This window comes from Macrobrachium rosenbergii, chromosome 9, assembly GCF_040412425.1.
Source record: "Macrobrachium rosenbergii isolate ZJJX-2024 chromosome 9, ASM4041242v1, whole genome shotgun sequence".
In the NCBI taxonomy this organism is placed as follows: Eukaryota; Metazoa; Arthropoda; class Malacostraca; order Decapoda; family Palaemonidae; genus Macrobrachium; species Macrobrachium rosenbergii.
This window is the reverse complement of record NC_089749.1, coordinates 59,388,820-59,401,319: the sequence shown is the minus strand read 5'-3', so window position 1 is coordinate 59,401,319 and position 12,500 is coordinate 59,388,820. Positions and strand designations below refer to the sequence as shown.

Here is a 12,500-nt window from a genome sequence, read left to right as displayed (position 1 = left end):
TGGAAAGTTACAAGAGTCATTGTTTTTTATCTCACTCATATCTCACTGATTCATGTTCTAATTATCCTACTTAGCTTTCATCTTCACTTTGTTATTGTTAAATCCACAAGGCCACTTTGCTTCCTACGAGAAGGGCAAGAATTTCGTCGTGGGCTAAAACAGGTCAAGGCAGGTCACGCTAACAAAACGGCACACTATTTGCAGCACCAACGCCAGGCACAGGCTTCTGCTGCAAACGGTTGGCGTTTTCTAGCATCAGGTTTAATACAGCTTAATTTCCTAGGAGTTTCATCTTGGCTACAAAAATACCTATATCTATATATATATATATATATATATATATATATATATATATATATATATATATATATATATATATATATATATATATATATATATATATATATATATATATATATATATATATATATATATATATATATATATATATATATATATAGATATATATATATATCTCTCTCTCTCTCTCTCTCTCTCTCACACACACTATATATATATAGATAGATATATATATATATATATATATCTATATATATATATATATATACATATATATATATATATATTTAAATCTTATTGTACTCTTTGAAACCATCAGGACCTTCCAGAAACAAATAAAGTCCAGGGATTTGTAAAAAAAGCAGTCTTTCTGTACGGTTTTCGTCCTCGTTAGTTCCAACCCCTGTATCATTACTCATCGCCTTGGACAAAATTCCCTTGTAGGAAAACTCCTCACGCCGTAAATGCTGAGAGAAGGGCGCTTTTTTGATCGAGTACCTTCTCTCTTTTACCCCAAGAGGGGCGCTGATTAAAAATGGTTAGGTTTTTCCAAAGGATAATTAAATGTGTTTCTCTTCTGGAGATTCCAAAAGTATTGTACGATGTCTTACTGGTTTGCTTGTGATGAATACAGCCGTGTTTACAAATGAAATTGTTTTCAGTTCAATTAAATACAAATTCACTCTGGCGCGTGAACACATATTCGCGTATTTCTCCATTTGTGTGTGTGTGTATATATATATATATATATATATATATATATATATATATATATATATATATATATATATATATATATATATATATATATATATATATATATATATATATATATATATATATATATATATATTATCTGAATATATATACACATGTACATTATATTAAGCCACAATAGCTCAATGCTCATAGTCACTGCACTTTAGTTTTTCCCAACCTAATCTCACTGGCGACGAAGCACTTGTCACTTACAATGCCCCTTGGGTGTAAGCGATTACCGAGGTATAGTGGGTTAATATTTATGAAAATGAAACAAAATATCCTGGTGTGTGTGACAAGAATTCATATTTATACATCATATTTATACGTACTTATGCATTCTACTATATGATATAGTGTAAATGAGTCCCAAACTACAGTGAAATATAAAGCACTGACAGTGGCTGATTCCAGATGAAATAAAATTGCTAATTTGGTAAGCACCTCGTTACCTGAACTTGCAAACAACAAGAAAGAGACGAACTCAAACCGAACATCTCTCGGGAGACATACACGAGTGTCTCCAGCGCCAATTTCTTCCCTGCTTGAGATTCGTCTTCCCTCGAGGGAAACGGGAAATTATAATAAGTGAGAGAGAGAGAGAGAGAGAGAGAGAGAGAGAGAGAGAAGTACCTGAAAAGATCACCACCAGATCTCTCACGTTTCGATCGGATATTGGCCCTGAGAGCCTTCTCTCTCTGCGAAAAGATGGAGACTTCTTTCCTCGATCTTTCTTTCTGATTCGATTTGTTTCTTGTTTCTTCGGAGGGCTGGGTCCACTGACCGACGAATAAAGATGAGGTGCTCTTTTCTCTCTCTCTCTCTCTCTCTCTCTCTCTCTCGTTTATATTAATGTATTCATAAATTATATATATATAAATCTTTTTTTAAATTGAGTTGTTTTCCCTACAGAGGTCTTTCTCCCTTTTATATGAATTTATTCATAAATTATGTATAAATATCTCCTTTTCAAACTAAGTTCTTTTCCCTACAAAGGCCATTCTCTCTTTCATATGAATGTACTCATGTATTAAAAGCAAAATCTCTTTTTGACTAAGTGTGGCTCCCAAGACAAAGAAAACCATCATGTCATCTCTCGTATTCAAACAGCTGATTCGTGGATCAAAACCCGTGATGAAAAACTCCACAGGTTAACTGCATATGCGCCTGCGCAGAGGGCTCACCAGCAGCGAGCGTGGGTGGGGGAGGAAGGGGGAGGAAGTATAAACACGGTATGGGGCTGCAAAACCATGCACCCGGCGATTTGGCAACATTAATAAGAGGCGAGAAAGTGAATGCCAGCGACCTGCAGTGAAGAGGCTTGTCTGCCATTTAGGGTCATTTCCACCTCCAAGGGTTCCACAACCATTTATTAGGTCCTCCTCAGCCTGAGGGGAAGAAAGGAATATGGGAAGAGCCAGTTATTTCTCCTCCTTTGACAGTATCTGAATAGTACCACTAGTCTCAGGAGATAGGTCTGTTGTCACAGATGGATTGCTGCTTTTATTTTAGGATTTTCCTTTGAATATCTCTCACGTTTTTCGCTCTTGCACGTCGAACAGTGTATTTAACATCCCATTATATTTGTCTGTCTGTCTGTCTGTCTGTCTCTCTCTTGTCACCAGTTTTAGTTTTAGCAAACAAATTAAAATCTCTCTCTCTCTCTCTCTCTGTTGTGACACCAACTGTAGTAACCAGTTTTAAAATCTCTAAACTCTCTCTCTCTCTCTCTCTCTCTCTCTCTCTCTCTCTCTCTCTCTCTCTCAACGGACTGGAAATGATGATAAGGGTCATCAGGCGAAATCTTTCCCAATTTCCCGTCCAATCGGCGAGGAGACTCTTCACGCCACTTGAGGGGAAAGAAATTCCTTCGGAGAATTACGAGCGAAAGGTGTAACAGGGCTGAGAGAGAGAGAGAGAGGAGAGAATATTGCACGCATCATAAAGCTCGTAAAATACTGGGGATGGTGTACTGTAAGCACCGCTTTTTATCATCCTCCGAGAAGGGACGACGAGTTTATTTTAAAGGGTGTGCGTGTTTTACTAAATAGTTTTATAGATTAAATATGGTTTATCGAAATCTGCAGTTCATTTCGACCAGCGATGGCCAGCAGTATACAGCCACAAACGCGAAGGAATATAATCTTAATATTTACTAACTAGGCTTTTTTGGAGGCTTAAAACGACATATTCCTTCATAAAGAGAATAATTAAAGAAATACAATGATGTTTATCCTCATTAGCACCATCCAAACGAGATATTTTGTATTTGATTTCAGAAAGCAAAATAATATATGGATAAATATTTCATATCATAAATTTTCCAGAAGTAAAACTGGGTAAAGAAATGCGAATCTTTGCCTTTGATAATAAATCTCTTTAAATGTTCACGTGTGTGGAAAAGGATTTATCCTTGACAAAAGCTATATTCTGAACAGTTCTCTTCTGAAAGGAAAGAAGTGAGGCATCTAAAAATAAAGAAATAAAGACATTTTAAATACGCTGGTGTGTCTCAAAAACTATTTTTTACTTTTTAGTGCATTTTAATAAAAGCGTGTTTAAAAAGAATTTTTATATAATTTTTTATTTTATAATTTTAGGAGGTTTGAACAATCCGTAGAGTTATTAACTTATTCCAGCGAGTCAAAGAAGTTGTGAAACATCCGAAGAGTTTCACACAAATCCTGAGATACTGTTAGACCCTACGTACGGTGACCTCTAACAATATCTCAGGATTTGTATGATTTGGTCACTGACCACGGTGGCCGGTAATGAAGTCACAGGAAAAAAGTCACAATTTGGCTAGGAAAAAAGTCACAGGAAAAAAGTCCCATTAATTTATGGTGGCCGGTATTAAAGTCACAGGAAAAAAGTCATATTAATTTATATATGGTGGCCGGTATTAAAGTCACAGGAAAAAAAGTCACAATTTTGGCTAGAAAAAAAGTCACATTAATTTATGGTGGCCGGTATTAGAGTCACAGGAAAAAAGTCACATTAATTTATGGGGGCCGTAATGAAGTCACAGAAAAAAAGTCACAATTTTGGCTAGGAAAAAAGTCGCAGGAAAAAAGTCACATAAATTTATGGTGGCGGACAATAAAGTCACAGGAAAAGTCACAATTTTGGCAATGAAAAAGTCAGAGGAAATCATTCTAGCGATGTCCAAAACCGAAGTTGCTCCCACCGGAAAACAAGGCAGAGCACGGGCATATTCAACCTTTAATTCATAATCCTGAGGCGGGTAGTACCCTGGCCAGAGACGCGTCTGCGGTAATGTATAGCAAACGAAAGTCTTCGAAGAGAAAAATATAATGGAGCCAATGTTAAGCAGCGCTATTGCATTATTTGACGGATTTTAATATTGCTATCAGCACAAAAATCATATAGCAACAAGAATATAAATCTTTTTATAACCCGTTTGTCTCCGGTTTGATTCAAATTCAGGGGGATTCAAAAGAGCCCAACGCACTTTCATGCATGAAATTCTGTATGGAATCCAATCATACATCTACCGATTCCTCAGCGAGATTCAGTTCCAGATAATTCAAATTTCAAGTGACGAGCGATGCCGATGAACAGGGATATGATATAATGGCACTGACCACTGACGCTTGACGTATGAGAAATTCATGAGTGGGAACGACTGGAGTGAATTTCCAGCGATCGTCGTCTTTCCAGAATTGTGAGAACTGCAAGAACGGAAATCAGATCCAGCATTCGATCTACTTGAATGATTGCTTGATACTCTGTTGTTGTGTGTCCTCGTCCTCACCGGAAAACCTGGTGTCAGTCTGGAAATGATATTAAGTATTCAGCAGGAAGAGTTGAAGTGTGAATGCGATGAGAGGAGAATATTATAGGCCTATATTTAGTTTATAGAAATATGCAGTTCTCAGAACTATCAACAGGAGCTAAGTAGGATTAGCCACATGGTGCAATATAACGAGAAGATCCGAACGTTTACTCCAAACCCCTATTCTCTCTCTCTCTCTCTCTCTCTAATTTTGTTACGAACAATGTGGCTACCCTTATAACTGCCATGTTTAGATAGTTAACTTCTCTCTCTCTCTCTCTCTCTCTCTCTCTCTCTCTCTCTCTCTCTCTCTCTCTCTCTCTCTCCTATTATTTCATGCACTGAACATTTGTTATCATTAAACGACTCCAAAATCGAGAACAGATGAAAATCAGCGAGACAAAATTCATTTTTTTTTTTTTTTTTTTTTTTGTGACGACACAGGGAATGGTCGAACACGAACTTGAGCAGAAAGTATGACTGAAATTTGTGAACAAGACAAACATTAAAATCCTGCCGATGAAACGAATAGAAATCAGACGAAGAATTTTGACAAAAAGGTACCTTTTCAGTAGCGGTTAATTTTACCACCAATTCAAGCGGAGAAAGTGCTCGATCAGAACCGTTTATCGATAGACGAAGAAAAATGCAAAATTCCTTAAGAGAGAGAGAGAGAGAGAGAGAGAGAGAGAGAGAGAGAGAGAGAGAGAGAGAGAGAGAGAGAGATTTATGATTTATGTTAATAAAACTGGCGTCAAAACATCTAGGTTATTGACGAGAGAGAGAGAGAGAGAGAGAGAGAGAGAGAGAGAGAGAGAGAGAGAGAGAGAGAGAGAGAGAGAGAGAGAGAGAGATTTATGATTTATGGTTAATAAAACTGGCGTCAAAACATCTAGGTTATTGACGACGGGGAGAGAGAGAGAGAGAGAGAGAGAGAGAGAGAGAGAGAGAGAGAGAGAGAGAGAGAGAGAGAAAGCAGGTTGAATTATTAGCCTTGAGTATTTCGGGGGAGAACATTCAAGGAGAATCCAAACCTTTCTATAGGGAATAACTTGGAGAATTCAAACCTTTCTTTGGAGATAACTTCGAGAATCCAAACCTTTCTATAGTGAATAACTTGGAAAATTCAAACCTTTCTGTGGTGAATAACTTGGGGAATCCAAACCTTTCTATAAGGCATAACTTGGGGAATCCAAACCTTTCCATCGGGAATAATTTCTATTCTGAAACCATCTTCAATCAACTCCATTTCTCAAGCGGAAATTTAAGCCGGATTGAACAGCGAAGAGGAAAATCACTAAAAACTCTCATCAGTAATTCCTTCTCCCAGAAACATAGTAATTGACGGGGAGTATCTATGGCTTGCTCGCTCGACCGAACGACAGGAAAACATGTTTTCACTTTGATGACTTCCTCCTCCCTTCCCCTTTCAGAAAAAATCCTTAATGGATGTCCTTCGCTTACGGGGGTCCTTCCACGTGTGGTTCTTAATTTGGGAGATTTGGGAGGATCTTGCCAATCTTTTCTGTTTCTTAATGGTACCTTTAACAGAAAGATAAATTGAGATAACGCTTTTGGAATAATGAAAACAAAACAAGAATGATATTAGTGATATGAACAAGAAAATGTGTTATAAATTCTATGGCACACATTTCAATCGCGTATTTACCATCAGCCACAATATAAATGAATTATTATTATTATTATTATTATTATTATTATTATTATTATTATTATTATTATTATTATTATTATTATTATTATTCATAAGATAAACCCAATTTATAAGGAACAAGCTCATCACAGGGACCACTAATTTGAAATTCAAGTTTCCAAAGAATTTAGCATTCATTAGAAAGAACTAACAGAAGGTACTGGGAAATGGAATATACTAAATTAAAATAAAATAGAATTAAATTAAATACAAATTAAATTTAAAAAGATAAATTCTGAGGAACTTGTTCAAAATATCGCTCTCAATATAATGAGGATGGCAGTGTAGCAAGTTTATAAAGATTTATTAAGCAGAGAGAGAGAATATTCAAAATATTTGCCTAAATGGCGGGGTAATTAGATAATTAACGTTTTTCATCTAATTGCAATCCCGCTTCCTAATTAATTTTCCATACGACCCGGTAACCAATCAGCCAATAAATGCTGCCATTATTTTCTGTGTCCACTGGAGCCTCACGAAAACTAATTTAAGATTCCTGGAATGTTTCTGACCTTATTCCCAGGTGAAGTGGTCATATCAGCTTCAAGAAAAAGGGTCGATTAGTATGTGGAGAAACCGGGACTTTTCCTGAATTATTCCCCGTTTTCTCTGCGCACCCTCATCCCATTTTCTGTCACTCTCCCACCTGAAACATAATTCGATAGTAATCTGGAGCAGACTTTCCCCCGGCGATCTGAATTATAAGGTCGAGATGCCAAGACTGATTGTAGTAGCCCTTATGATGAGTTCATTTATTAATTTGCTCATTTATTTTTTCTTTTTTAATAAGCGATCTCTTTTTTTCTGTATTTCCCCTTTACCTTCTGTTACTTCTTTCTAATGAACACCAGATTCTTTGGAAGCTTGAATTTCAAGTCAGTGGCCCCTTTGGTAGGCTTGTTCCATATGAATAGGGTTCATCTTCTGCATAATAATAATAATAATAATAATAATAATAATAATAATAATAATAATAATAATAATAATAATAATAATAATAATAATAACAATAATTTCCACAGACACATTCAGATGAAATACAGGTAGCACACAATATTCACATGAACATTGCAAGGCATGAACTAACAAAGACCTTTTTCATAGAAGAAAAAAGTTACAAAAACATGCGCCAATCCTTTTTTCTTTTATTTAAATTTCCCGAGAAGCCAGAGCCTGGGAAATTCCGCCTCATTTCCCTTCGGCTGATGAGATGGACCGGTCCAATACCCCGAGAGAATCGACGCTTCCATCCAATCATGAGCTTCTGCTCCGCGGAAAGCCATTGAAAGGATGCTGTTTCTCTCTAAAGAAAGATTCGTTCATTGGTTTTCGTGTTTAGGTACAACCTGGCTCCTTTAATTTTATATTCATATTAAAAGTGATGCTTGACTTAACAGGGCCTCTAATTTTATATTCACATCAAAAATGATGCTTGAATGGAACAGTGATACTTCAACTGAAAAGGGGGCCATATTATAATGACTATATTACAGTTTCAACAATTGATAACAGTTATATACCTGTCTTATTTGTTCTTTCTAATAACTGGATTGCACCAGTTAGTAGACAGTGTAACTGATTCACACAGGATTTGGAGAACTCTCCGTAGATCACGGATTTACATATTTAAAAACACGCAGAATAAATAAAAATTTCTTAATGGTACAGAAGGGGAAAACGATATTTACTTATTTGTCATAATATGCCTTTTAAGTAGGTGGCATAAGATGATACTTACTTTGTAATGACCACTAAGCCCTCTTAAATCTTCGATTTCTTCACGCTTTTTGGATACACCTGTCACCACAAAGCTTTAAGATCCAAATGCAGAACCGACCTCGTGATCAGGTGGGTTAACGTAAGCTGGTTTTGATGCACCTAATACGGGTTCGAATCCTGCTACGGGTGTCAAAATTTCTTTATCTTTTTCTTCATTTGGATCTTTAGGCTTTGTAGTGACAAGAGTATCGAAAAAGAGTGGATAAGTCGAAAGGCTGAGAGGGCACGGAGGCCATTACAAATGAATATGTAGCTGGCAAAAAAAGTATATATATATATATATATATATATATATATATATATATATATATATATATATATATATATATATATATATATATATATATATATATATATATATATATATATATATATATATATATATATATATATATATATATATATATATATATATATTATCTAGCATAAGTGCAGTATGAGAGAGACACAGAGAGAACAAATAATAAAACTGCCTGGAAAAGGTTCCAAAAGTTACCTACAGAAGGGAGAAAAAATTACACTGAAGAAATTAGACCGAATTTGGCGTCCACCTTCGGAAGTGATCGTGAATCCATCAAAACCAGCTTCTCTCTCTCTCTCTCTCTCTCTCTCTCAGACGCAGGTCCAATTCTAATTCCCCTTTCCTGGAAAGCACCGCCTCAGGATAAAAATATTCTGATAAAGGCGTTCGATGTCTCCTCTCCCATTCCAAAAATGAAAAGAATTCCGTACATGAAAATAATTAGGCTTTTGGGACTTTTAACCTCTCTAACTGGGCTGGAATCAATTAGGCTTTCGAGCCCTTTCAACCCCTCTAATTGGGCTGGAATCAATTAGGCTTTCGAGCCCTTTCAACCTCTCTAATTGGGCTGGAATCAATTAAATTTTCAGTCTTTCAGCCTCTTCACTGGAGCCCTTTCAACCTCTCTCTCAAATCAATTAGGCTTTTGGAATCAATTGGACTGTAATCAATTAAGCCCTTGAGTCTTAAAACCTCTCTAATTGGGCTGGAATCAATTAGGCTTTCGAGCCCTTTCAACCTCTCTAATTGGGCTGGAATCAATTAGGCTTTCGAGCCCTTTCAACCTCTCTAATTGGGCTGGAATCAATTAGGCTTTCGAGCCCTTTCAACCTCTCTTAATGGGCTGGAATTAGTTAGGCTTTTGAACCCTTCAATGAGAGAGAGAGAGAGAGAGAGAGAGAGAGAGAGGGCACATTCTCTTCTTCTCATATGTTGGGTCCCAAGAGGACAGACAATCTGAGCATCGCCTGACGGAGAACTCCAGAGCCGTCCGCAGAGGCTGGACGACAGCACTTTCCATCAGCTGTTTCAAGTTCCTCCTTAATGTCCCGTCGCCTGCAGTTACCCAGCGGATATTGCTGATCCTCCGAGAGACGGTGGGCGTCTGGTCTGCCGATTTTCTAGAGGTGAGGCGATGCGAAAGTTTAAGTGAGGCTGAAAATTGCCTCCGATTTCGTCACTTCGTTGCCGCGAAAAAATTGTCAAAAGAGAAGTTAAGACCTGAAAGAGAGAGAGAAGAAAACAATTCCATCGGTCTCTCACACTCTCTGCAAGCGTTTGTGAAACGAGAGAGAGAGAGAGAGAGAGAGAGAGAGAGAGAGAGAGAGAGAGAGAGAGATTTTATATTAAATTTCTTCTTTCCTTACTTCAGTGATATAGTTTTCCCTGGGACCAAAAGTACTTGGAGCAATACAGTTTTACAAAGTGATTTTGGGCAGCAATGACCGGCCAATAGCGGACTATACTGGATGGTATAACGCCTATGCCATCTGTTCTGTGTAATTACCTGCCAATGCCTCGTTTCCCGAAGTTACAAAGCGGAAACTGCTGATTCTGCAGACGACACCATTCTGGTCCTCTCATTCGAGAGAGAGAGAGGGAGAGAGAGAGAGAGAGAGAGAGAGAGAGAGAGAGAGAGAGAGTGTGGCATAACACCGTCACAGAAGTTAAGGCAAGTTCCCGGATTTCGTGACGTGGTTATAACGAGAAGAAGAAATGGTTAAAAAGTTTTCCCGGCAGGGTCTTCGTCCAGATAATTGGAGGACGTTTGCAAAGCGCATTTCTTTGAGACGTTGCTTTACCACCCTGTTAGCCTACAATTCTCCTTGTATTTTTATAATTTACTGACATTTTTATCTATGTATTTATTATGTAAATTTATTTTTTATGTTAAATAAGTGATCTCTTCTTTTTGTGTTTCCCATTACCTTCTGTTACTTCTTTCAAATGAACACCGTATTCTTTGTAAATTTGAATTACAAGTTAATTGCCCCTTTTGTGGGCTTGCTCCGTATGAATAGGGTTCATATTCTGAATAATAATAATAATAATAATAATAATAATAATAATAATAATAATAATAATAATAATTTGTATCAAGTGTTGGAATACGTTGTGTTTGGGTTTTTATTCAACAGCTAAATAATACACATTCACATACACGTACACACACACACAGTCAATCACACATACACATGCACACAGTTAAATCTTCTCTATTAAATGTTTATTATTATTATTATTATTCAAATATTATTATTATTATTATCATTATTCATGGAACAAACCCACAGGGCCACTGACTTGAAATTCAAGCTTCCAAAGAATATTAGGGTGTTCATTAGAAAGAAGTAACTGAAGGTAATGGGAAATGCAGAAAGAAGGGTCAGGTATGAAAAAAAAATGGAAAAATAAATGAGCAAATTAATGAATAAATAGGTAAAAATGTAAATAAATGATTAAAATACAAAGAGAATTGTAATAGGGTATTAATGAAGGTACGTGGGAGATGAAGAGATTAGGGACAATGTAATATCACTGAGAATGAGTGACTGAAACAGATGAGTTAGGAACTGCGCATTCATTTAGAAAAATGTAAATCCACAAATATTTACAGATCGCTTAAAAAAAAATTATTCTCCAAAATCCAAACAGAGACGAATGGAAAGCGAAGCAGCTTTCGCTCTCCATGCAAAAAACTTTCCCCTGTCAGCGTCAGAAAGTTATTTATTTGTGAAAACTTTCACTTTCTTGCAACGATATATATTTCTCACACGAAAGCGAGAATGTCAGAGGCGTTAAAACGCATCGATAGGAATGACAGCATAGATGCATATTAAAATTTGAGCCGAAATCATGATGTTTCCAGTATGCAATGCCGAAGTTTGAGAAGTTTGTTTATTTTATTTTTATAAGTGAAAGAAGTTTTATGATATCCAATATGTTATTATACTGAAAGAACAATGCATGTGTGTGTGTGTCTGCGCGCGTGCATATAGGTGTCCGTATATAAAAATAAAATATATCTTGTTTATAGAAATGAATAAAGAAATTTCTGACTGAACATTACTCTCGTAAGTAAACTGAAAAAAAATCTGACGCCAGGAGCCAGAGTTGCCAAGAGGTATTTAAAAACCATTAAAATCTATTGTATATTTGAAATACTTTCTTAAAAATCCATTAAAATGTATTTAATTAGTAAAACAATGTATAATTTATTAACTGCTTGCACAAATGCGCGCTCTGACATATATACGAAATCGATTTTGGATAAAATACGAAGTTAAAAATCCGAATCTGGCAACTACCAAGAGCCGAACAGCACCGGCTACGAAACCATTGATATAAATCGTCCAACAGTTTCCCGTTAAGGAAATTGCTCGAATGAACGAGCCACAAGAGATCACACAAATAAAGAGAAGAGAAAAAATGCTCCTTGTTGCTGTGAGGAAGTTTTCTTTCTCAGCAACTACAGCAAATGAAAGATCGACGGAGTCGGAGAAAAGTGATCCTTCTTCCTACTGATCAGTGATTCTAAAGTTTTCCTTCTCAGATCAACTCCTTCTACTTATGGATCGACGGATCAGTGATCCTTCTGGGTCAGTAATCCTTCTACAGATCATGATCCTTCTACAGATCAGTGATCCTTCTATGGATCTGTGATCCTTCTACGAACCAGTAATTCCATATGGATCAGTGATCCTTATATATCAGTGATCCTTATGGATCAGTCATCTATCTATGGATCCGTGATCCTTCTACAGATCAGTGATCCTTCTATGGATCAGTGATCCTTCTATGGATTAGTGATCCTTCTACAGATCAGTGACCCTTCTATGGGTCAGTGATCC

At 36.5% G+C, this 12,500-nt stretch overlaps 1 protein-coding gene across 1 annotated transcript in view; it reads right to left on the bottom strand.

Annotated features, from left to right (window-relative positions):
• Positions 1 to 2,210: 2,210 nt before the first annotated feature.
• Positions 2,211 to 12,500, bottom strand: part of LOC136842009 (uncharacterized) — a 66,478-nt gene continuing 56,188 nt past the window's right edge. Inside the window, exons 4-6 of the mRNA XM_067109410.1 lie at positions 9,564 to 9,770; positions 8,407 to 8,563; positions 2,211 to 2,447 (exon numbers count right to left, since the gene is read on the bottom strand). Of these exons, the coding sequence (XP_066965511.1) occupies positions 2,211 to 2,447; positions 8,407 to 8,563; positions 9,564 to 9,770 (601 nt within the window). The remainder of the gene's footprint in view (positions 2,448 to 8,406; positions 8,564 to 9,563; positions 9,771 to 12,500) is intronic.